Source organism: Zootermopsis nevadensis, unplaced genomic scaffold (assembly GCF_977971745.1).
Source record: "Zootermopsis nevadensis isolate Lab colony 2312 unplaced genomic scaffold, Znev_1.0 Znev_ptg000020l, whole genome shotgun sequence".
In the NCBI taxonomy this organism is placed as follows: domain Eukaryota; kingdom Metazoa; phylum Arthropoda; class Insecta; order Blattodea; family Termopsidae; genus Zootermopsis; species Zootermopsis nevadensis.
In genome coordinates, this window is record NW_028259152.1 from 11599487 (window position 1) to 11625084 (window position 25598).

Below are 25598 nucleotides of genomic sequence, written 5' to 3' on the forward strand. Positions count from 1 at the left end.
TATAAACTTCCTTTCCGTATAGACGTATTTACGTCAAATTCTCCGGAACCGTGGTTCCACTATCACTTTTTATTCAGTCTGATAATGATAACGCCGATACACTGCCTTGAAATAAGCCACGGACACTTCCTCACGTTTTTTTCAAATACATTCGCAATCATTCTGTCAGAATATAATACACAACTGTAGTACTCTTGGAAGTGCCTGAGGTAAAGTTGTTAATCGGCTTCCTTGGATGTTGTGTAATACGTTTGGGATTGTTCAGGATTCGCGGATAAGTTGAAATAACTTGGTATTCCAATTGTAGAAGATAGTCAGTTCGTATTTTCTAATAAGAAGAGTTTTTATTCAAACTCAAGACAAGAACAAAAGTGTACAGAAAAGATGAACAGCAGGTTACACGAAGTTGAAGTTATGACTTCTTGACCACCTTCTGATGCTGTGCCAACCAACGTCACAAGCTTATATACATCAAACGAGATGGCTGAACAGTCAGGTCAAGAGGTATGTCATTCTACTCAAACGCAACAAAAAATGTACCACCCCTAAAGGCCAGCTGCAAGCTACATGGGTCAGACGCACAATTGAAGGCGCCTCATTGTTTCTGCTTAGACTCGCTGCGGGGGACCAGAACCTACCCCTAAAAGCCACAGCTGCAAGTTACATGGACCACACACCCACATTTGAACGCGCCTCACATTGTCCATGCTCCGTCTTAATGCGTGGAACGAGAATCTCTGTTACACCTCCCTTCCACAAAAAAGATTAAAACCATGTTTTAAACTTTGAGTATAATAATACTTAAACTTATTAAAACAATTAAATCGTTAATTGGCACTACTTAAAATGCATATAATCTTGCAGTGAACACCAACAATATCAATAGTGAACGGAATGTGCGCATACATTTAACGCCACAGATTCAACCAATACAATCTGTTTGAAACTTAAATCAGCTAATTGTGCCTGTTTATAGCAGAAATCATTCTCATACTGTAAAAGTGGGAGTTTGTTCTTATGAACAGTTTGTCGGATGTAAAATCTCTCACCATCTGAGAGCGAACAACACTTCACTAAAAGAGATGCTTCTCAAAATATCACAAATTTCAGTTTTTGACGTAAATACGTCTATATTTTAGGGTCAGTGTCATTCGGCAAAAATGTAACGAAAAAGGGAAACGAAAAAGTGTAACTTCATTGTTATGTTACCTTGGAAACGTCAATTGTTTACTCGGCATTATTGTTACCTAGGAAACTTCATTTGTTTATCAACAAATCGACAAAAGCACTTCTACAAAGGAGTAACTGTATATCCACAGTAGCAAATTTGAGTTATCCTTAACAATACATCTTGTTTAAAAATGAATAATACGATTACAATTGGCTATATTTAATGTACTAGTGCAATTGGAAACAAAGAAATAACTTGGTACATACAGAAACAACCCAAGTTTCACAATCATATGAAGAACTTTACTTATTGGCTACTACAGCACTATTACAATCCTTAATCTAATACGGTGTCACATTGTTACTCAATATTACATTCTCAGATATGCATGAGACCAATTGAGAGAAGACCCTCTGGCTGTCTGCTCTTCCAACAGGATGGAGCAGGGCCACGCTTTCACGTGGCTGTGACAGTGTTTCTTGATAAGTAGTTGCTTGAAAGTTTGAGAGTGTGTGGCGGACTGCCACCTTGGTCATTGTATTTCTGGGAAAATAAAGTCGGGATAGCCCGTTCCTGATGGCAGTTGGTCCCTCACAAAGTTTTAATTTACATAGGGGTTATGATCTCTGGTTGTACTTGTCCTGATTATGCGTGAACTAATGCTTAACTAACATTTCAAAACTATGTTGTTTCCTAAATACCCTTTTTCTTTCGATGACGTGGTCATATCATCTTGACCCAACTATTGTGAAACAATACTTTGCAAACTATTTAATTGAGTGAACTTGGCTTCCATATACGTTTTTAACTCTTCACAATCTGTGTAATGCATCCAAACCTTTTGACTGTACCTTCGAAATAATGTGCTACTTGCAAATAACGGGTTTGAGTTTGTTTCCAGAGTTCTTTTACCTTTTCCAAATTCACATAATTGACTACCTCTCACTGTGTGGAATAAAATTAAATATGTCCTATTTCATCATAAATCCCTACCTCAGTTTCTATTTTCTCAACTTGTTGGCTTTTACTTAATTGCATGCACGCTATTATCAGCAGTGCCCATGTTATTGTCATTTGTAACAGAAAAATACTGTTTTATCCTATTTTTATGCACTGTGACATGTTTTCTTTTTCCTAACTCTTGGATAGTGACATTGGGATGATTGATTGCTTTTATTTCATATGGACCTTTCCATATTATATCCAACTTATTCCCTTTTTGTTCATTGTATAACAAAATTAAATCTCCTACATTAAACTCTTTTTTCATTACTTTGACTCTTTTTACGCTGTAGTTCCTTTTTCGTAATTAACCTTTCTTTTGCAGTTTGGTGAACACTCCTTAATTTATGTTTCAATCCTAGCACACTGTCTTCGTAATTGTACAAAGTGTTGGTTCTTTCTGTAAACTACCTTGAATATTTGCCTTTTTACCAAATAACATTTCATTAGTTGTATATCTTGTAATAGTATGAGGTGTGGTGTTATAAACAAAGCTAGCACAACTAATCCATTTATCCCATTCATTATTCTTACCGGAAAAAAACACCGTAAATAATTAACTAGTGGTTTGTGTGTTCTTTCTAGAGCTCCATTGCTTTCAGGATGGTAGGCTGTTGTGTGAATTTTCTTGATTCTTAACATTTTACAAATTTGCTGGAATACGCGGCTCATAAAATTCGTACCTTGGTCTGTGACTACAACGTTTGGAATACCGAAAATGTAAATTATTTTTTCTACAAATTGTTCTGCTAAATCATCTGCACTTTGGGTTCTAAGAGGGTTGGTGATTAAATACTTACTTAAATTGTCATGACATGTTAAAATACATTTAAAACCATTTTCAGTTAAATTAAATGGTCCAACTATATCCAAATATATTTTATCCCACGCCTCTTCACATGTATCTGTTATTTCTAACTTAGTTTTTGTTCGTTGTCCCATAACTCTGTTTTGTTGACATATCTGACAATTCCGGATATATATTTCTACATCCTTATACATGTTTTCCCATTTACAATATAATTGGATTCTTCCTATTGTCCTATTTATACCTTGATGTCCACCTATTGGGCAATCATGCATTTCAGAAATAATACGTGTTTTTCTTTCAGGAGTTAATTCCTGTATTTCTATGTTTAAGCACTGTAAGGGGTATCTACTAAGACAATCCGCATTGCAATGTTTCTTTCCTGCTCTATGAACAATCTCATATTCGTATTCTTCTAATATTAACTTCCATTATTAAAATATCATCCATGAATACTAAACATTGAAACCCTATTAATTCATGTAAAACAGTATTCATCATTCGTTGAAATGTGGCTGGAGCCGCTTTAAGTCCAAAAGGCATCCGTTTATATTCGTAGTGGCCATTAGGTGTACTAAACGCAGTTTTGCACCTATGTTCTTCTTTTACTGGCACCTGAAGATATCCCATGGCACAGTCTAACGCACTGAAATATGTGGATTTACCTAGTTTGTCTAAAATATCTTGGATATTTGGCAACGGATAACTATCCCCTATTATGACTTCATTTAATTTTCTGAAATCTATGCAAATTCTCCACTTCCTCTTTCCTGAAGCATCTATCTTTTTAGGAACAATTATTAATGGAAAATTTCATTCGCTTTTACTTGGAGTTATTATATCTTCATCCATCATCTTTGTAATCTGACTTTGTACTACATTGCTTTCGACTTCTGGTAGCCTATAATTTTTTAATGTGATTGCCCTACCTTGTGGTAGTAATGGAGTGGGAATTGAATGTTCAGCAGCTGTTGTTGCTGTTAATTTATCACCCGGCAATTTAAAAATATCTATGAATTCTGTACAAATTTGCTTAATTTTCTCAGCCCCATCTTGGATATGTGTCAATCGTAAATTTTCATGTAATAAATTTTTTCTGTCTACATTCATTTGTTTCTTCTCCTTTTGACTACTTTGACACGGTGGTTTTATGAGTTGAGGTGTTTGTTTCACAGGGATTCTAACATCTGTTAAATTTAATACTAAGCATTGAAATTTTGAATTTTTACATTCAACCATACTTGTAGCGCAAATTAAGGTGTCATTTAACATTTGTGATTCTACATATCTTGTTCCTTTTTTATGAGTAACAAAATTCACCACCTTTTGGGAATAAGGTTCTATGAACTGAGTTAACATGTACCCTGCCTTTTGTAAATAATTCATGCCCAATATCACATCCAGATTTCGTGGTAGTTCTTTAATTACATAACATTGTATTTCTGTATCATTTACTTTCAGTTGTAATGTACCTAATATCTGTACATAATTTCCACTAATACCTTGTATTGCTTCATTCATTATTTCCTCACAATTATTATATCCTCTTAAACTTATTTTTCTCACTAACGATACTTGGGACCCTGTGTCCAACAATGCTATTCCTAATCCATTCTTTAATGAGTTACATGTAACATATTGTTCGATTTGTTTTGACAGGGTATGGGCGTCCCCAATCCTGTCCTCAAAGTCTTGACAATCTTTCCTCTATTATGGCTCCCTTGAGCCCCTATTTTGAGTCCCTTGACTCCCTATTATGGCTCCCTTGAGCCCCTTGATTCATGGACCTACAATCCTTGGTCACATGTCCTATTTTACCACACTGTCTACATACAGGACGATTGCGGCATTCCCTAGCTATGTGACCCTCACCCTGACACCGGAAACATGTAATTCCGACAATATTTACGTGTGGGGGCTGTCTATTATTTTGGTAATAACCTGATGAAAATCTGTTTGTATTTTGAAACAGTCTGGGTTGCATGAACCCTGGCATATGGGACTGAGATTTAAACCGTTGTGATTTTAACTCCCCTTCTTCTTGTAAAGCTGTTTCTACCAGTTGTACTAGGCTAACATTGTCGCCTCTGGATTTCACTATATATTTAACCCTATCGTCTCTAAGGCCTGCGGTGAAGGTACCTTTCACCAATTCAGTCAATAAAGCGTCTGCTCCACTGAGTAGATCAGGTCGAAAGCCGTTGATCAGGCGCCGCTCTTCCAGTCTAATCATTCGGGCTCTTATTTCCTGTGATAACTTCATGGATAGGGCATCTAGCCTGGCGCTATATTGTACAACTGTTTCGGTATGTGACTGTCTAGTTTGAAATAAACTAGCAGCATAATATTCCAGTGTGCGCTTCACCATGTAGTGTTCTTCCAAACAAGCTTTAATCTCATCCCATGTTTGCTCTGAATTTAGATTAATAATTTTGTCCCGAGCTTCCCCAATAATATTAGCTCTTATAAATTTCAACAACACTACCCTCATAGTGGGTTTTGTAACCTGTATAGCAGCCTCCACATTGTCACAAAAAGAACGCAACTCTTTCGGATCACCCGAAAAAGGTTTCGTTATTAACTTAATAGCTTGGGCTATGGTCACATATCTAGTAGCTTCCTCTGCTTCTAGGGCGAGGAAACCCGTGACAGTGCACACGTAGCGTCATCGCTCGAGCACGCCGAAAAACTCTCACCAGTACTAGATTGGATGGCAACCAAAATGGATGTGTGCAGAAGAAAACGTGTAGTGTTTGCCTATTTCGTTTATGAATACATCCTTAAAAACCGCAATAGGTAGTATTGGACACACCCGTTGATTAGTTCACGGCTGTTAAAAGGGGCGTTCGTGACAGTGTTTATAGATTGAAGAGAAGATGGAAGTAAATTTCATAATTATTGTCGTATGAGTATAAAGTCGTTTGATGAGCTAGCAGCAAAACTGGATGCATCCATCAAAAGTAAAGACTGCGATGAGGCTTGCAATACCTCCTCTACAAATGCTGGTTGTGACTCTGAGGTAAGCAGAGAGTATGTAAGTATTCATATTCTATGTGTTATTTTAATGAATTAACAACTACGATATAGTTTATTTAAAAAATGGATAAATTATATCCTTGCCCCAACGATATAATTTTGTTGTAATCAATAAGCAAGTGCTTTAATGTGATACCCGACAGTATCTATATGTTAAAATTAATTTACTAACGCCTATTTTGGTATCAACTGTAGTAAGCTGTAGTAAATGTAATTTAAATTTTAGTTGTTATTTAGTGTTTAGTAAACCTACAATTTTAGTATATGGCAATATTGTTTTTAATTAACATTATTAAAGTTAAAGATAAAAACAATTAAATATTTGTAGGGCTATAAACCAAGAAGCACAGTTTCTCAAAACGAAGTCTTTATTTCAAGTTTAAGTACAAAAATCAATTATTTACTGTAAGTTACCAATTACAGTCCATTTGGAAACCATTATAAAGTGATCCATTCTATTGTTGGTTTGTGTCGTTACGAAAAAGGTCCATAGAATCTTCACCATCTGTTATCGTGTAGTTGCTGCTGCTGTATGGAGAAGGAGTGGTCATGGTGTAGGGTGGTTGTAGTGAACTGACAGATAAATGAGGTTGAGTAGGTGAATCTGTAAATGATGCACGAGATTGATTATTGAACTCTTGAAAACGATCGATGGGTTGCAATTGCTGAGAACTTCGTGGGGCGATGTATTGGGGATGTTCATTCATGGTCCTGAACCTTTTCAGTAACCTAATAACTTCGCATCTAAACTCCAATTTGGTGTCCAACGGCAAGGTTTTAACAGCTGGAAGCAATGATTCAAAAAATGATTTATCATCGTCCGGTACTTCGCGGGTAGCATTTGGCATAGGAGAGTTCATAAACTTTAATGAGTTATTTTCAATTATCCTGAGATGTTTGGAAGCAGGTGTATTGTCCAAATTTGTGCCAGGCTCACTCTGTACGATCGGGAAGGGGTCATTTTCAGCTGTTGATGTTTCTGCTGTAGTATCCATCTCTTCCAGAGATTCACTACCAGCCACGACTTCGTCATCGACACTAGTTTGCGTGGGACCTGGATCCACTGTCTTTAACAGGAACGACAGCTGGCGGGCATAAATGTACCGTCTGGCAGAATTTGCCCCTTGCCCTGATTTTGTTTGTTTCTTTTCACGTTTTGTGAAAGTATCTTTAATGCCCTTCCACCTCTTCATGAATTTTGAACCTGAAATCAAACACAAACTGTAGTATATGATTCATTTTGTAAATATCTTTTATTTTGTTGAAGCTCACAACTAGGGCACACCCCTACCACTTCGCGTCCTGAACCTGAATTTGCTTCGCTAGTAAAAGATGACTTTTGCCTATGGTCTCAACTAAAAAGTTCAGGGATTCCGAGGGCCCAGGAAAACCAGAGGCCCTGTAGACCCATAAACCAGAGAGCCCGAGCCCAGAACTTACTAGGGTAATGAAAATTATTATTAACACTAAAGTAATGTTCTTCTTTTCCAGATACTTGGGTAGCGGCTGCACTCTAATTGATCTGCATTATCAATACAGAATCGGCCACACAACATTGTGTAAAATAGTAAGAAAAGTTTGTAAGGCAATGTGGGAGATCTTGCGCAAAGAATGCATACCGAAATTCACAGAGGAAAGATGGCTGGAAAATGCTAAAGTTTTTTTAAAAGCGTGCAAACTTCCCCAACTGCCTGGGTGCCTTGGATGGCAAGCACGTGAGAATCGTTAAACCAGATTTCAGTGGTTCTCAGTTCTTTAACTACAAGAAATTCCATTTTGTAGTGCTGTTTGTGTTTGCAGATGCAAACTATCTGTTCAACTACGTGTACGTTGGGTCTCGTGGCAGAGAATCGGATAGCACTATCTTTGAAAACTCTAAGCTGTACAAAATGTTAGAAAATGGCCAGGCAAGTATCCCAAAAGGACAACCTCTGCCAGAAACTACAGGACCTTCGATGCCGTACACTTTCTTGGGGGATGAAGCATTTTCTCTGTCTGATTTTGTCATGAGACCATACAATGAAACATTCCTCTCCTACAAGAAACGGATCTTTAACTATCGTTTATGTCGTGGCCGGAGATATGTGGAGTGCGCATTTGGAATTCTGACGAATAAATGGAGAATCTTTCACAGACCCATCAATGTTAAGTTGAACTGTACTATTAGCATTATCAAATGTTGTTGCATTCTTCACAACTACGTCCGTTCCAGAGATGGTTTTAACTTCGAGGACACATTAAGTATGCATGGGCTATGTGATCTGGACAATGAAACTCCATCAACGCAAGGAGGAAGTTCACTAAACCGTCGAAGAAATGCATTAGCTGATTACTTTGTAAGCAGTGCTGGCAGAGTACCGTGGCAAGATAAATGTATCTAAAACTGGTCGGTAACAAATACAGTGAATGCGGAATCAATTTTCCACCAAACGTGGCAGACTATTGGAATTCAAACTGTATAGTTTTACTGAAATCTGTGTAATTATATGTTAGGCTATTTTGTGGATGATATGCAATAAAACATTGATTATACTAAAACGTCTGGAGGTAATTTATCCTGCTGAAATAACAGAATTTTTATAACAATTATTTGTTAATTATTAGGAATATTATTGTTCTTATTGATTGAAGACTATTTATACATACAACAAAAAGGCCTCTCGCCAGAGAAAAATGCATTTGCCGGTCGGAGGGTTAAATTTTTAAACGGCCGCCATTTTGAAACTTGTGGACGGATTGTTTTGGCTAACGAACTTGACCAAGCTTTTACCAAAAACTATTTATGTCACATTCGAGACAAAATGCCACCGCTAGAACACAAAATAGATAAACAATAATACTTACCTATTTCATTTTTCTCCAGATCCGGTTTATCAGCAAAACCCTCACAAAACTTTTCACACACTTGAAACCACGCGGCTCTCATCTTAATCTTATCATGATACTCCTTACAAGATGTATCCCATATTTCAGGATATTTCTTTACCTCTTCTATAAACAAATCCACATCCAAACCGGCTGCATCCATGACTGGAAGGAGGTAGCTGTTGCGAGGGTTCGAAGCACGTATGCACTGCCCAATGATCTCACACAGACTGCTGCTTCGCGGCGATCGACGATCACACTGCGAAGCAGTGGTTGGCGAGCGCAGATATCTCCCGCGTCCTCGTGGCGTGCTCGCGGCGTCACCGCCATAGTGTGCGTGGCTCCATTGCTAAAACGCGCGACAAAATGACGCGGCGAGCTGGCCAAAATACATGTTAGAATGGTCATGGTCTGGATGGTACTGGCTCTACCAGTGAGGCAAGGGCTCTTTGAAGACACGTAATGCGATTACCCAATCACATCACATGAGTATCAAGGACGAAACGGCAAAACATTAGTCAGGAAAGTTCCACTATAGCTACAAAACGAGTTTATTTTCTCTCGTTAATTTGGTTCAGAATTGATTCTTGTTATTGAACAAGCTTAGTAGGATCCGTGGTTCTCATTCCGTCGAGTCACACATTTGGATCCTCGTCTCTAAGGGAAAAGGATAGTGAAATTAAAAAATTGTGTTTTGTTTAATTATCACCTGAACCAAGTACGTGATAAATATATACTGTGTGGTTAATTTATAAATAAATATATTAAGCGTCATACATTTTTTCCTTTATGCTTAAAATGTGATAATTTAGAAAAATGTTCGCCAAGTTGTTTGTCAAGTGATATCTTTGTAGTACATTATCTACAAATCACCTAATAGGTATTTGATATCTTAATCTTAATTTATAACATTTAAATTCCTATCTGCGATTTTGATAATTCTTAAATCACCATAATTTTACAAAATAATTTACAGGAGAACACATAATGTGTCAGAATTCTAATCAAAGAGCATGTTCCAGATATAATGAAAAAATACAACAAATGTTTCATACAATTATGTTGGGTAGGTCTAGGTAAATATTGACTTTACTGGTGTTCTAACAAATCAGTGTTTCAATAACTATTCGATATTGTGATTCGATTCGTTTTTATGCATCCTGTCTCACTGCATTGTGACTAAAACATTTACGACCTTCTTGACTTGTATTCTTCTCCTTCGCTCACAAGAGCTGCATTGAGCCCCAAATTTTGCTCTGTAACTGCCGGACAACGTGCAATTATCCGGTAGGTACTTTGAAACGTGATCTCCGTAACACTTTATGAATTTATTCTGTGGCTTCTTGGGCGTTGGAATAAAGCATCTGGAGCAAAAGATTAATCCTCACTGATCTTACAAGCTAGCTATCGGTCAGCAGAATCATGAGATCTTCTCACGGGATTCTGGGATGCATTCAACGTGCCACATTCTTGGAAAAGCTTATAACCGCTCAGTGACAGGAGCTTGGCTTCTCGGTAGATACTCGAATCTCCTCAGAGGTGTTACCGGCGTGTAACTCCCGACAACTAGAGGCTGCCGCTATTGCTGAATATTACCTTACCTTACATTACATTAAATAAGCAATGTCTTAAACAAACTTTACTCAATTGTAAAGCAGGTATGACGTATTTACGTCAAATTATCCGGAACCGTGGTTCCACTGACAACTTTTTTACACTATTTATTAGTCAAGAACAATACAGATGATATTTGGCTCTAGCCGCAAGACGATGATATCAGAATTGTATTGGATTTGCGTGCGACTGTGTTTAAAGTTTGTTGAAGAGTCCCTTTAAAAAGAGAAGCGCTGCTGTAAGCGTCTTACATGACCAACACAACATAACAGTCAATGGTTCACTGAACAATTTCTTAAGTATCTATTATCAGCTAAGCTTACATTAGTATTCTTTCACAAATCATCTGCGTTATCAGTATACAATGAATATTGAATGTCAATAGATCACTTTAAATGTTTATACGCATTTCAAAGAAGCTCTCATTACTTCACATAGGATGATAGTGGAACCACGGTTCCGGAGAATTAGACGTAAATACGTCTATACGGAAAGGAAGTTTATATATTGGCTTTATTCTAAATATTTCCTTTATACATGCTTTTCAATTGAGTAAAGTTTGGTTAAGACTTTGCTTATTTAACTTGAATTAGGTACGCTTAAGATGGGTCTGTGGTAGCTGAATGTAATGTAAGGTAAGGTAATAAAATGTTTTATAGGTAACAACAATGCTAAGTAAACAGATGACGTTTCCTTGGTAACAATAATGCCGAGTAAACAGATGACGTTTGCTAGGTAACATAACAATGCAGTTACACTTTTTCGTTCCACTTTTTGCCGAATGACACTGACCCTAAAATATAGACGTATTTACGTCAAAATCATTCAAACATTCACACCTCTACTGTCATCTATCTTAAATAAACCAACAATAGCAAAATCACATCGTGCAATCCATCGTTACTCTGACTTAAGACTTAACTATCGTTATGATTTTCTTCCTTAAGGATTCAATGCTTCCGTTTTTATTATTCTTTCTACCTCTAATAATAAGTTACTGGTATGATTTGGCAACAATATTCAATAAATTAGTTTTTCCATGGCCTTGCAATTTTTTTACTTAGGACCCAAGAATCGGCCAAAAGATGGCAAGAATACCCCAGTGGGTAAACCTTCATCTCTCTCTTTTCATACTCCCTTCTCTTTTCTCTCACTTAAAAAAACAGCCTTTTTCTTTTCTGAGTTTAAACATTTGTTTCGAAGCTTTTTTGCTGAATATTTCAACCAGCTCTGTGTCGTCTTGGACCAAAAGGTTCTAGTGAAAGCGACTTTAAACTGCTCACAGTCATTTAAGGTATGAGAAACAGCTGACATCCACTGATCAGCCACAGGGTCTGATATTGATTTGAATGCAATAGCTAATTGTAATGACTCGAGTACGCCCTCCAACTTCATAAATTCATCCAAAGGGTTCAAATGTAAATAGCGTTAATTTTATCGCTGTCTTCAAACATGGGTAGGGACAGATCAGCAGCGCTTAAATAGTTATGTGCATTGTAAGGGCGAACATTCGTGCTATCACGACTCACATTACAATTAGCATCATTCGTATTTCCAGAAATATCATTGGACCTTGACACTTGACTATTCAAGTTTTCGGGAGGCTCGCTGTGGGAACTGCTTTGACTGGCTGCGTTGCTATCAGCTAATCGTAACAAATTTGCATTGCAAACAATGGAAGTAGGTTCTGACAATTTACCTTTTAAATGTTTCATTTCAAGGTTCAACTTCTCAAACCTATTTTCGTTAACGCGGTTAGCCTTTTCGACTTCTTAAAATCATTCTTCAAAACGCTCCCCCTGCCGATGACTTAGTTTCTTTTGTTCTTTCGTCATGCCATTTAGAAGAACCTGAAGGTATATGATGTGAAGTTTTCACGGCGGCTTTCATTAATAAAGTCTTCTCAGGCTATGAGCCGTGTTAGATGGTGATTGATTAATCGCCGACGTTTCGTTTCCTCATTTTCAAGGCTGTTGACTATGTGGCTCTTAACTCTAGCTCTTTGTAGGTCCCCGAGCGGCGTTTGGAGGGGGAGTGTGGAATGTGCGGCGTGCCGGGGTGGTTGTCTTTGTACTGCTGGAACCCTATGTTGCCGGATCCCATGATCGCCCAAGCGTGAAGCCTCCTTCTCTGTTGAAGTTACTTGGGTGGAGCTGAAACCTTGTCATGAAGCTGAGGTTCCCAACGATAAGATCCAGTTTTCTTCCGTTTCTTTCTGTATGTGCATAACTTAATCTCGTGGCCGTAAACATAGATTCTAAATTTGGCACCACCGCCAAAAGTTCTGCCGGGGACAAGACTCGTGACGCAGTAGAAACAATGCGAGTCTCGCCGTTGTCGGTAGTCTGCAGAAGTAAAGCTCCTATGGCGATCTTACTAGCATCGGTGTAAATTATAAAGGATGATTCTTCATCTGGATGAATGAGGAGGATACTCCACGCGAACTGTGCGCGCAGATCTTCGAACGCTCTCTGCATTTGTTCGGTCCATTTCCATCGGCTTCGTTTCGTCAACAGCGGTGCAACGAAACTTACATAATTAAAAATGAAGCGGTTATGAAAATTGCATGTGCCGAGGAAGTGGCGTAACTGTTTTTGGTTTCTGGGAGCAGGGTAACTCTGAATAGCGGCGATCCGCTCTGGGTCATTGTCGAATTTACTTTTGTTTTGTTGTTGTTTTGTTACTTTTGCTCTGATACTAGAATCCAATTGGGACATTTTCTCCCCGCCTTATTCTTCCATACTTGATTTTACTTAGTCACTTCTCGTTGAAATTTATCTGTATCTTGTCGCATAAGACTAAAGTCACGACTGACCTCAGTTTTGTTCCCTTCAATATTACTTTCCAATGCTTTGGTGCTGGCTTCTGACTCCTGAACCAACTCCTCCTGAACTTCTACATGTCCACCCAATCTATCATTCACTTCCTCTGATAACTTCTGCCAATCTTTTCTAATTTCCTTAATCTCCTGTTTCGTTTCTTCTCTCAAAGGCTTAATAGCTTCTGAAAATTCGACCCCTTTTTCCTCAGTTTTCGACGACAATTTCTCGTTTCCTTCAATAATAGCGTTAAGCATGTTTTTTACCTGTGCTATTTCTTGTAAAATTTGGACCATACTATTTTCAGTTGTTACTTGTACCGACTTTCTTTTCTTTCTTACTTTCTGTTTCCTTTTCTATCGCATCTGCTTCCCTCTCTACGGATGTCGGTAAGCTACTTTGTTGTCCTGAAAAACTCTCTATTTGTGCACTGGGAAGGTCGAGATCACTATTTTCGTACTTCGATCCTTCATCCAGTTTAACTACTCGGTTTCTCAGGGCCCTGTTCGCCATGATTTTACACAGTTTGGACAAACACTTTTACTGACCTGTAATCTTTAACACTTATCTGTAGCTTTCACTGATGCTGAAGTCGCGCGTCTAGATGAAACTTGGGCGTCGTAGTATCTTCCTTCCGTCTACGGTTAATCACTTATTGCCAAAGTATTTTTGTTTTTGCCACGTTTCCTGCATACACCGCGCCAAACGTTGGCGCGCCACTGTTGCGGCAGTAGACCTCGCTGTTCTTCTTATCACTTTAGCTATCGGTGAGAAGAATCATGAGATCTTCTCATGGATACTGGTTTGCATTCAACGTGGAAAAGCTAGTTCTAAGAACTTTATTGAAATCTTTAGTGATACACAGCGACACTGAAATGCGACTGCTCTTGACCAGGAATTAACAGTTAGTGACGCCAACAGTTTATGACGTGGGGTGGGGCAAACCAAAACACCTTCAACGGAAATCCCCACCAGGCTGAGAGCCAGCCCTGTGTTCCTTGAAGAATTCAAGTTTTTTAAAATGACTTCCTTCAAGAAAATGTCCGGCTACAATCCAGTACTCACATTTTTCTCCTGGGGACCTGCTGTTGTCCTCTGTTTTGTGATGGCCATGTAGAAACTGCTAGATATTCTCCTCTGGGTCATTTCTCATGATGATCACGCTCCGTATCTTATCTTGGGTCGTTTTATTCTTTGACTGCGAACTAAAACAAGTGTAGAAAAATAAATATAACATCCTAATTGAAGAGCGTTTGCTCTGTTATTGCATATAGATCTTCAAGTAATGAACATTGATTGCTCTAAGGTGTATCGGAAGATGTGGTTGGCTGCACGTTCCGTCACAACATGAACTCTGACAAGATAGATGTTTGTCAGTCAGTCATCCACAAAAAAAACAACTTTGTTGCAGTTGTTTAAAAGCCTAGAAACCAAAGCACAGAACCACAGCTGAACCGTGAGCATGCTGGTCTCCACGCTGATCGTGTTCCTGGCCAGTGCGATCTTACTGTGGACTTTCTTCAGAAAAAAGAATTATAGGTTGATGAAGTTAGCAGAGAAGGTGCCAGGACCAAAACCACTGCCATTTATAGGAAATGTGCTTGAGTTAGGCACAGGTCCTAAAGGTACGTGTAAATTATTGTATTCAATAGACTTGTAACTACAGACGAATTCCGGTATAAAATTTAATTCATGACTTTTTGTTCTGATTTCGATTTTCATACAATGCTATAGGCTTAATTCTTCGATTTCCGGGGAAAAATTGATAGTGGAACCACAGTTCCGGAATTAGAATGGAGGGAATTAGAAATCAGGCTACACTTATGCGTACATCTTGAAACACAGTTAAAAAATTACTTACAATTTTAAAAATAAAGTGAAATAAATTTGATCTACGTATGAAACAAACCACGGCTTTCACAGGAGCACGGCGAGGATATATTATTAATTATTTATTTTAATATGGCGACGTTTTATCGAGTAAGCCTTCAGTGATGGCTGTCTTCTGGGTTTTAGCTCCGCTTAGTTTGGTATACCACACTACAAGGTGATAAAATCAAGAAGACAGAATATTCGTACTCATCGCCGTGATAGCCTCAAAACTTACAAGCGCTCGATGTTCCGCCGACAAAATGTCAATCGATATGGAATTCAGTATCGCTATAGGAGACGTTCGTATCGATATCGAATTGTCTTATCGGTTTAGAGCTTTGTAATTGCTCCGTTACGCAATGGAGTACTCATATGTCAGTTACGATGGCAAGTTCTACTTATAAGTTATACCTTCAATTTTTTGTTTGCTTTACACTTCTGCCCAAAAATTTAAGCCCTTTTTTCCAAGAACAGAGTGAAAAAACTCCTATTTTCTGCAATGCACACGGAGTCCTGATTTTCTAGTACACTAGTGCCGAGGTCAAGAAAGGGTGAACCTATTCCACCACTACCCCACGTGTCATTAGTAACAGGGACAACTTTAGCTTTAAACCCGAATGAAAGTGGCAAGTTGTATATATAGTAGGATAATAAAAATATAGATCATAAGCCATATAAAGCGGAAGGTGGTGGATTGTATTCGTCTTTCTCAGAAAATAATTCAATGGCAACATGCTAATGACCCGACCAAATTACTTCCATGACTTTAAAATATCGTGAAAACTTATGGCAGCTATAATAAGCTGTAATAAGACTACGTTCCAGTACAGCTATCAAGGTCGCCCTAGCAATGTGCATAATATAACTGAGGTCTGCAACCGCTTACCAATCCATTTATTGTTTTATGTTAATTCTGTACTTGTAATGAATCCAACTTTTATGCGCTAGGTCACTAGGCTTGATATTATCCACTCATTGTCGTGTTTTTGTCGGCTTGAAGTTTGACCCGCGCCAAGTGGGAGTTGTTACATTTCATTTCGGGGCAAAGATTTAAATTTTGATTGTCAAACCGTAAGCATGTTTACGGTGTAAAAGGAGTTTTGCCGACTGTTGCAACACAACACTTTGTGAGCTTGAGAGATGTGGACGTACAGTAAGAGACTGTAATCTTGAGACTTGCAAGGAATGCAGGAAGTCCGAAGAGTTAAAGGCAGGCGCTATCTTTCCTACTTATTCCTCCGCCCCACAAGTCTCAAGATTACAGTCTCTTACTGTACGTGCGGAGGTGGCAGTGATTTGTAGGAGGATTGTGAAATTAATAAAGTGGATGACTGATTTGCTACGAACTGGCCGTGAACACAACTGAGATGAGTCGTTGCCTACCGACTAGCAGAGCTAAGCAAATATCCCTGAGAGATCCCGAAGACCCAACAATCCCTACCAGCAACATCGTAGCGGACGCTGTGATCTACCAGTCCGTGGAAACGAACGGTTACAGGTTGTTACAGGTATAAGCAGTCCACAGCTGTATTCTGAAAATGCAAGATTTTCGAAACAAATGTTTCAACATTGTTACAAAATTACCATAGCTGAGAGCCACCAAAACATAACACTGCGACCTTGAAATTCATTAGATTCTTATCCCGGGAAATTTGCGCTTTTAATCACACATTGAAACACGGATAAACAACCAGGTGTAAGGCAAATGCAAGAAGCCTTTATACATTCGTGCATCTCAGGATATAATAATCAGTCATCTTTTTTGATTGTTATTAATTGCTGTGGAACTCCGATATAATGAATGCTGGTGTCGAGGGACAGCTTCAGCGTTATAAGCTACCTGCGTTACAATGAAATAGACGTATATTTAACTTTGGAATCCCTGATATGATGTTTTAAAGTACATTTAAGACCAGTGCTACTGGCACAGCCCACTGGAAATTACTTACATTTATGCCTTCTTGCGAAAACAGTCATATAATATATTTTGTCATAACTAATGACTGCAGTTTTTTTCAGAATATATTGCTTAATATTAACCAGATACAACAAATGAAGGTGTTCATTATCTGTCTGTTGTTCTAAACAGGTCAGTAGAAGGATGGAGCTGGACAGTAATCTAACACTAAGAGAGGCATTTCTTAACGTTTCTTAAAACACAGATGGTGTCTTACTGATGACACAAACTCATTTTCATAAAAGGGGGCAAAAATATAGCATGTCATTCAAGTACATCACAGGCTGAGAATTCATGTTTACACACTTCAAACATTTACTAATGCACAATGGTTTCAACTTGTTATCACCAGTATAACTGGCTGGCACACAGCAACAAAGTCACTTCTTAGTTACTGGTAATTTCTGCTTTGCTGGGTGTTTTTAAGATATAAAGATTTGTTTGGATAAGGAGGCCAAGTTTACAGCAACTTGGTCGATCACTTCTTGATAGAGAAGCATATATAACCAAAAACAAAACCCAATTTCAGTTTCATAGAATATTTCAAGAGATGTAGCTAAGCTGGATTTATCAAAAATTATTACCTTTCCCCAGTTCTCAAATCAACTATTTATCAATTGCTTAGTGAAAAAACTTTGTAAAACATCATTTATTATGCCTAATGCTCATCACCTTATTGTTTAAGATCATTCTGTCGGATGCCAAAACTGTTGATAAATCTGCATTATATGACGTCCTGAAACCCTGGCTTGGCACAGGGCTTATTACGAGCACAGGTAAGTAAAAGTACTTGAAATATACACTGGCCTACAATCAATGTAAAGTATTGCAGAGACAAAGTTGTCCCACTACAGACTATGCGGGCAAATGTTGTCTGAAATTTAACAAAAGTAGTGAAATTTCCCTTATCAACTATCGGAATCAATAGGTAGATTGTGGTTTACTTAATGAAGTACACAGGAATTAGTAGTACAAATTATCTACATCAACAGAACAATGTGATTTTCAGTATCATGTATCTTTTCTCTACAGCAGCTACGTGAATTCCTTTACAAAGCTTCATACGTATATTTACATGAACAGAGGGTGCTTTATTTCCACGATCAATCATTTACTAATAATGTCAACAGAATACAATACAGGCTGATTCAAAAGGTTAGGGCCAAACAAGGAGCGTATAGAGGGACTCAGAGAGAACAACTTTCGAATAGGAATCCATCTCCTCCGAAGTTATCCTGAGTCAGTCGAGGCCATTGAAGGTAGGGAAGTCTGATAACATACCGCTGAAATAAACAACCCAGGGGCCTCTGTAGAATCTGACGGGATACGTGTGATTCAAAATTAAGGTAGTAGGAGAATATCAAAGTACGATTATTTAAGCGGTATGTTATCAGACTTCCCTACTTTCAATGACCTCGACTGACTCAGGATAACTTCGGAGGAGATGGATTCCTATTCGAAAGTTGTTCTCTCTGAGTCCCTCTATACGCTCCTTCAGTTTGGTCCTAACCTTTTGAATCATCCTGTACGATTTCTGGTATTAGGCATCCAGGTCAACAGAAACAATGTGAGTTCCCTCGCCAAGTATTACACAACCATAATAACAAGGCCTAATTATACCTAGTATTTTCTGTTGAAAAATCAAATCAATAGAAATGAGATTTCCCTTACGAAACATAAAATTTTAGTGTTAACATAGACATCTTTATTACCATTATCTGTAATCGAGTATTGATGTAAACACAAGCAGCATGATTTCCTTTAACGAGTACTGCTCCTGAGTCCTTGAGACTTGGAGTTAAAAACAAGATTATTAATGTAATGAATAGGTTTTAAATTAAATGTTCAATAAATCGACCTCACATTCTTTTTTAAAATCATTTTGGTGACTAAACTACATTTCAGATTTATTTCTTCAGTTTTTGTTCGTGTACAGGTGAAAAATGGAAAGCAAGCCGGAGGCTAATCACACCCACATTCCATTTCCAAATCCTGAAAAACTTTGTGGAAGTGTTCAACAAAAATGCAAGCATTTTTGTGGAAAAGCTGGCTCACCACGTGGGTGGTTCTGAATTTGATATCTACCCATATATAACACTGTGCGCTTTGGATTCCATATGTGGTGAGAGAAGAAACAAGATTAGTGTCAAGATGGCCGTCTTCTGGGTTGCAGCACCGTGTAGTCTGTCAGATGTTTACCAACGATGTTCATCTCCCTCATGGTGGAGGCTGTAAGGACCTCTGAAACTTTGGTAAACTTCTACCAGATTACATGACACTACAGCCCAGAAGACGGCCATGAATGTCTATTTGGCAGCAAGCACTGTTCAGTTGAATGAATAACGTAAGATCAGGACGTAGGAAGCGTCTTACTGATGACCACTTAATATGCAATTTCCAGCAACAGAAATTAAACCAGTATTAAACATCACTCAAGCAGAAGCAATGTCCAAAATCTCACTAACAAGTGCTTCTGTTATAAAAATTGTTCTCTGATATGTTAACCTATTTATAATAGTAAGTTAACAACATGTGTAAATAATTGCCATGAAGTTTAAAAAAATTGTACTAGTTTACGACATTGCAGTCAGTGGATCATTAATCCTTTGAAGCCAAAGCTCATCTAAATAATAGTTAATTATTTAGTCTGTAATGCAAGTAAACATAACACCTCACCATTACAAAGATCATCTGATGCTGTTTAAGGTAATAATGTTTTTTCTAAGAATCATATAAAACCCATAAACACAGTATTAATTATAAAATAAGCAAACAAACAACTATTAGCACTATAAAGAAGACACTATTGCCATACGCGTTTCAACCTCAAGAGGTCATCATCAGTGGCATCAAGGAAATTAATTCATTTAATCAAATGGTTTAAACTGGATTTAGAAAATAAAGAATGTGTTTCACAGGTGTTTGTTACAGGGTTAATTAATGACTGTTAAATGTGTTTGAAGATTCTCGTATATTTACTACTCAACTTTAAACATTTAAGCAAAGTGAATGTGTGGTTGTATCTGAAAAGCTTGAGAACCACTGTATTAAACCATATATGGTCTCCTAGCAGCTGCAAGAAAGAGAATATGAATTTAGTTGACATCAGGCCTAGTTCCTAAATAATAAAATACCAAGACGGACAATTGGATCTGAACAACACTTAAAGAATAAGGCATGGGACATTATCATGCTTTGCAGAGACATTTAAATTCTTTAGATCTTATAAATTTAAAAATTAAATACTTTCAACACATTTCACAGTTACATTTTAAATTATTGTTTTACTTGTCCTGAAGTTGGTGATTTAGAGCAAGAGCATTGTATGGGAGCTTCTAAGGCATTCTAAAGCATTAATTCAATGCCTATACTGATTAGATATATGTACACAAGTCATATACATAGTTATAGTCATGGGCATTAATATTTTCATACGTAGGGTACTATTTACCCAGTGCAAGCATTCGACTAATATTGTACCATCTTTAACTGTTTTCAGAGATCTCAATGGGAGTTAGTACTGAAGCACAGAGGAACAGCAGTTCCAATTACGTGCAGGCAATTAAAAGGTAAATTAAGCAGGATATTTAGTTTTATATGACCTTGGTGTGGTGGCCAGGGTGATATTTACCAATGTTTCTGGGAACTTCTTCTTCTTCTATGGCTCTCCGGTTCATATTCGGTCCACAGCCTCCTCAATTGTCCTCTTCCATTCGGTCCTCTGTTAGGTCCATCTGTCCGAGGCTTTGATCGAGGTTTCGAAACATCTTCCTTTTTACAATGCAAGGTTGTTAGCCTTGTGACCAACCCCCAACCTGGAGGACCAGGGTACCTGTCTTAGTCTGACCTCTCCCCCTCGACCAATCAGTGATCCCAAGAGCTATGCTGGTGGTAGCATAGCTGGGTACTACACCAATGCAACAAAATGCATGGCAGCTACACAATTCTGGGGGAAAGATATGTGTTCGCAAAAGCTTTTACATTGATATAATTCAAAAAAGCTACACAGTGTTCCTTTTAAGTTACTAAGTACTGATAACTTTATAACCTCAAAGTGTAGGTGTATATTTCATGTCACCATTTCCTTTGCTACTGTCCCATATTTAGGAGAACTGATAAAAGTATGTATAGATGATATTACAAGTGATTAATACACAAACAAATCTTTTTAATGTGAGGCTTGACCACCAGATTTTAATGAAATCCATAAAGCAATCTCAGAGATGTGCAAACAAATGGACTGACAATCATACAGCCACGAACCCTCTATTATATATTCTTTTTATGTGAAGGAAACATAAAACAAGAATGATGAAAGAAAGATTTAAAGTAGAGCAATAAGCATACAGCTGACAGTTGCTTATCATTTGTTTGTTGTCTTCACGTAGCATGTGTGATAATTTGGTAGTTCGTGCTTTCAACCCACTGCTTTACCCGGACATTCTGTTCCGCTTAAGCTCTACTGGGAGACAGCATGACAGGAATCTAGTTACCCTACATGGCATGACCAATAAAGTGATAAAGACACAAAGACAGAAGAGTTTTCAGGAATCAGCAGTAGCTGATGAAGTTATCAATGACACAGGTGAGAAGAAGTACAGCCAATTTCTCATATTACCTCTCTCTTCTTTCCAGATCTCCACCCCCACAGAACACTGCAAGCCCTTAGAAACACATTTATTCTTTATTACAATTGTCATTGAAAGGTAGATTCCAATATCTTTTTAAATATATTGAACTTCATGAATACTTATAAACATGTGCTTTGTTTACAAAACTTAATTAAAACTCAGCAAAGTTTGCCATATTTAAGAACATAATTCTCAGGTTCTTTTTGGTGAAATACTGACAAGACAATAAAACTTTCATAACCACAACACACTAAACATAAATCAGAGAGATAGGTTTACATTTTCCATCAGAAAACCTCATATAATTCCTGTATCAAATGAATAATAATATGTAAGACTACACAGCGCAACAACCTAGAAGACGGAAATCTTCAAATAATAATATATTTTGTTTGTATCAAAAAGAAACAGACCAGATAATGTTTACTGACTTTAATGATATACCAAATCTCAAGTTCAAAAATATTTCCAGAGAAATTCAGTAACTGTAACATAAATATATGTAATAATCAAAAAAAAGAAAAACACCAAAATAGTTGACATGAGATATTCCTTGCACAATTTTCACTCCACAGTTGTTAGTTGTTTTTCATAAGCATTAGAATTAAGCCAGTAAGTAAAATACTTCCTCATAAAGTGCCCTACCCTTACCTGATGGACTGATTTAATGGTTGATTCTTTGGTCATTCAATTATACTTTTTGAATGAAGATCTAATATAACACAGAATGACATGGAAAGATCAAAAATGATGAATAATAAATAATGTAGAAGCAGACAGTCATAATCCATTTCAAAGTACTACTTAAATACCTCCTGAATAGAAGTTCAGAGCGATACTTCTACTACACCAACCTGATCAGTCTTACCTGATGAAAGCCTCTGCTGAGACCAGCATTGAAGCGGTTCTCTTTAACTTCATTCTCAAAGAACCTTGTATCCACTTCACCAAGGATTTCAGACTGAGTGTCAGCCCTAAATTCCACCATATACATGCCAGTATTCCTGAAGACAGGATTGTATGCAATCCTCATGCGTTTTTCCATCCCTCTAATGGATATGAGGCCACTCTTACACTGATTGTCTTCGAACACATTATGTGTCAGGTTTAATTGTGCAAAATGTCCATCCACCACTAATCCAAACTTTTTATTGTTCCTCCATGTGTTATTTTTTAGATAAAGGATGTGTGTGAAATTTTCATTGTACTGCCACATATACGGCAGTGAAACATCAAACCCACCGCCATTGTTCCGTTCAATTGTATTGTCTTGGAGGATCCAGTGAAATAAGTTGTTGGAGCTGCGAAGATCTCTAAAACACATTACCAGATATTATTAACCACATGTTGTTCTTCTTGTCCTGTCATGAGAATAACTCGTGTATTTTACTTTTCCACCTGAAAATAAAGGACATATGAAGCACAGTGAATGTCAACAATTTTACTGCTTCCTCCCATCAATGCTAACAAAGTTCCCTTGTATCTATTTTATTCACAAGTTTTTAAGATTTCCAACATAATTTTGCACAATGCTTCTTTTTCAAGAAATGTTATTTCTACACTTAGCAAGGGGACAATACATACTAAAAATTTCCATGCACCAGAGTCCTTGGAATGTGCCTTCAAAGGGACCTTCTAGATATCTCTGATGTTTCTATTTGCTGTGATTAATTATAAAATTTTGACAGTCACTTCATTTATTTTCCTTTCTGCTTCTCTCATCGTAAATTCATAAAAGTTTTTAACAATATCCAGCCTCTGATGTCTTTGTGAATGTATTCTTGACCAAGTCTGTGGTATCTTAAATGACAATGGATCATTTAACTGTTAGATCAAATCTTGCAACACATCACACTCTCATGAATCACAGAGTAATGACAATGTCAAATGAGTGAGAAGTCACAATATGAGACTAGTGAAAAGGTGTTAATGCTCAGTAGTAGGTCTGCTGGTTGTACATAAACAGGGTATCTCAGTGACCAAGAACCACTGCATCTGCTTGAACTCCCAATTCATTATGTTTCTGATAGAAGGATTGTGAAATAATATTCACATACTGCTGTTAATTGACTGACATAAAATATTTTTCTTCCCATAATTTTAACACATCACAGACCAACTGTCTGGTCATGTAACAAACCACAACTCCTTACTTTGCTCATTCACAAATACCACCCAGGTATTCAACAGGCACACCAATTTAAATGCAAATTAAATTGAAACACTGATGCGAGGAAACCCTGGTGTGTACGAACGAATTTGTCAGTCTTGTGTATGTCGTGCTAATGCATGTGTGGAGAATGGAGGAACAACCTTTGAGCATCTGTTATGAAGAAACATCCCTGTCCTTGTACTTGGCAATTAAGGCATACATTGAAAATAATTTTTTGCTAATATTTCAAAAATGAAACATTTGTGACCCCATGTTCATAGGAACATTTTTACTTATTTTTGATCCTGGAACATGAACACAAAGTTTGTAAACATACTTCTGATTCATCCTGTATAGTTCACACAATCAAGAATCACCCGCACATATATTATCTATTGCAGGAGGTGTCAGGCAATTCATCTGCATTGACATATTGTCAAGACACACAATTAATTTCACTGCTTGGCATGTGAAGGCATCTGTACTATGAAAAACTTGGCATCAAGACAAACAACTTAAGCCAGTATGAAGATGCACTTCAGGCTCACAAGGAGGGAACAATTGCAAAGGCTATGTTTAAGTTGGAGAAGCAGTAACACAGTGTTAGAACTCTTAGCTGTAAGAGCCTGTAGACAGTAATGGAATTACTGTAATTTCATCACAACTTTATTCATTTAATTATGCTAAAACAGCACACACATTGCGGCACTATGACACCATTTGCAATGTCCATTCATTATTACCATCAACACATCTGTTATAGATTTCAGTGCATTTTAGTATCTAATAAGCAGAAAGCCTCCAAATCTTTCTAGAGGGAACAAAGTGTAACACATCATCGTCATATTAAGTTCTTGCATCCAGACCTTCTAAGAAACATAAAATTGTAACACTTAAGTAAATTTAAAATGAATACAGAGAGGTATATTTACTATATTGTTGGTATTAAGTTTTAAGTTATGTACTTTAGGTTATATGGTTTTGTAATCTTATGAGTTGTTTTATTTTTTGTGTGGTGTGTTGTTTTGTTGTGTCTTATTGTTTTTATTGTATATTTTTTTGTGTCTTATTGTTTTGTTCTGTCTCACTGTTTTGTTGTATCTCATTGTTCTGTTGTGTCTTATTGTTTTGTTGTGTCTTATTGTAGGACCACTGCCACCAGGTAAAAACCCATTTGCAGTCAATAATAAATAATAATATACCAATATTAATATAAAAAATACCTGATCACTTAAAGCTTCTAAAAAGTAATGTTAATTCTGACCAGGAAGTGAGTAGTCAGAAACAGAGATTACTAGACCTATTGCCCTCTTAATTAAGTATATGATGTATATTGTGTCAGCAAGCACTGTTTGCTTCACAAGCATTATTTATTACAAGTGTTCACTGTGCATTCATCTTATGTATTAACTCACATGTTCCTGAGTGTCAGCTGCAGTTTCTTTCCAGTTATTCGACCCACCAAATGTCTGCCTCTGCCTCTCAGCATCATTACTTTACTACTTATGATCGGAGTGACCCTTGCCCCTTTTAACCTTTCTCAACACCAAGATATATATCAGTAACTATTCCTTCTAAAGAATGATCCCCATAACATTTGTTTTGTTTCTATTCTTCCATCCTTTCTTGTTCTATTCCTGAGAAGGTTAAAACATGGTGCCATAGAAAACA

General features: G+C 37.4%; 2 protein-coding genes across 5 annotated transcripts; one reads left to right on the plus strand and one right to left on the minus strand.

Annotated features, from left to right (window-relative positions):
• The first annotated feature begins 14988 nt into the window (after positions 1–14988).
• LOC147873294 (cytochrome P450 4C1-like) lies at positions 14989–25318 on the plus strand. 4 transcript variants are annotated; one of them, XM_087351756.1, is made up of 6 exons: positions 14989–16695; positions 17830–17920; positions 19081–19266; positions 20644–20713; positions 21602–21729; positions 24329–25318. In XM_087351756.1, exons 1-6 carry the CDS (start codon positions 16555–16557, stop codon positions 24415–24417), a joined length of 705 nt encoding a protein of 234 aa, XP_087207882.1. In that variant the 5' UTR covers positions 14989–16554; the 3' UTR covers positions 24418–25318. The 4 variants fall into 4 exon arrangements, with proteins under 4 accessions (XP_087207882.1, XP_087207884.1, XP_087207881.1 ...); XM_087351755.1 differs by having other exon boundaries at positions 15264–16695; positions 21533–21729; XM_087351757.1 differs by lacking the exon at positions 24329–25318 and adding an exon at positions 22953–23091 and having other exon boundaries at positions 15269–16695; positions 21533–21729.
• On the minus strand, positions 21729–25521 carry LOC110834771 (protein bark beetle-like). Its single transcript, XM_022074256.2, has 2 exons — positions 25343–25521; positions 21729–23088 (listed from the first exon to the last, which is right to left on the minus strand). The coding sequence occupies exons 1-2, from the start codon at positions 25417–25419 to the stop codon at positions 22620–22622; spliced, it is 546 nt and encodes a 181-aa protein (XP_021929948.1). The 5' UTR covers positions 25420–25521; the 3' UTR covers positions 21729–22619.
• Between the last annotated feature and the right edge of the window lie 77 nt (positions 25522–25598).

What these genes read in the sequence shown, in the direction of transcription:
- LOC147873294 (XM_087351755.1), top strand. Translation starts at nt 16,555, where the DNA reads ATGAGTCGTTGCCTACCGACTAGCAGAGCTAAGCAAATATCCCTGAGA. An exon ending in CGCTTTGGATTCCATATGTG is followed by an intron (nt 19,267 to 20,643) that starts GTGAGAGAAGAA and finishes AACTGTTTTCAG; the next exon opens with AGATCTCAATGGGAGTTAGT. An exon ending in TACGTGCAGGCAATTAAAAG is followed by an intron (nt 20,714 to 21,532) that starts GTAAATTAAGCA and finishes GTCTTCACGTAG; the next exon opens with CATGTGTGATAATTTGGTAG.
- LOC110834771 (XM_022074256.2), bottom strand. Translation starts at nt 25,419, where the DNA reads ATGATGCTGAGAGGCAGAGGCAGACATTTGGTGGGTCGAATAACTGGA. An exon ending in CAGCTGACACTCAGGAACAT is followed by an intron (nt 23,089 to 25,342) that starts GTGAGTTAATAC and finishes AATGTGTTTTAG; the next exon opens with AGATCTTCGCAGCTCCAACA.